We start from the raw sequence: 459 nt of genomic DNA, 5'->3' as shown, positions 1-459 counted from the left end.
TTCGAGTATAAAAAATGACATCAGATGATGAGAAATGAGACATTATTTCGCCTATCAGAAATGTTTGGAAAACCGAAACAAGCAAAGAGAATGGAAGCTTTTGAATTATCGGCAGAACAAATTGTCAGATATCTTTTATTTCATTCACAGAAAAACAACTAAAATTAAAAGAAGAAATTTACGGCTTATCCCTTAGCCTTAAAACTGGCTCCGGTCATCACGTCTCAGAACCTTCATGAATTCCTGCAACAGCATTTCAGTCAGTAGTGATGAGCAGCAGGAGATCCAATGCATTGGATGGTTCGCAAACAGAGATGCTATAAAACAATTCATTAAAGATTAAAGGAAGGTTTACATGCATGTCACTCAAATTTAATGTATTTACATATCTAAGACCTAAAGTTTAATGTAAAATGTACACTGCAAACTTTAATGTATTTACATATATCTGGAGCTGCT

The 459-nt window shown here is 34.0% G+C and overlaps 1 protein-coding gene across 7 annotated transcripts in view; it reads right to left on the bottom strand.

Moving 5' to 3' along the window:
- LOC110020446 overlaps positions 1-459 on the bottom strand; it is a 28,990-nt gene continuing 28,531 nt past the window's right edge. For 4 of the 7 annotated variants that reach the window (XM_020718548.1, XM_020718552.1, XM_020718554.1 and 1 more), the window contains one exon: positions 2-243. Coding sequence is in view for 1 of the 7 variants with exons in the window: in XM_020718553.1 (XP_020574212.1) it covers positions 218-243 (26 nt within the window). In the remaining 6 variants the exon portion in view is untranslated. Of the gene's footprint in view, positions 244-459 lie in introns of all 7 variants that reach the window. The other 3 variants (XM_020718551.1, XM_020718553.1, XM_020718549.1) reach the window with 1 other exon arrangement.

Source organism: Phalaenopsis equestris, unplaced genomic scaffold (assembly GCF_001263595.1).
Source record: "Phalaenopsis equestris unplaced genomic scaffold, ASM126359v1 Scaffold000096, whole genome shotgun sequence".
In the NCBI taxonomy this organism is placed as follows: domain Eukaryota; kingdom Viridiplantae; phylum Streptophyta; class Magnoliopsida; order Asparagales; family Orchidaceae; genus Phalaenopsis; species Phalaenopsis equestris.
Note: the sequence above shows the minus strand (reverse complement) of the source record. Positions and strands in the feature narration are given on the sequence as shown.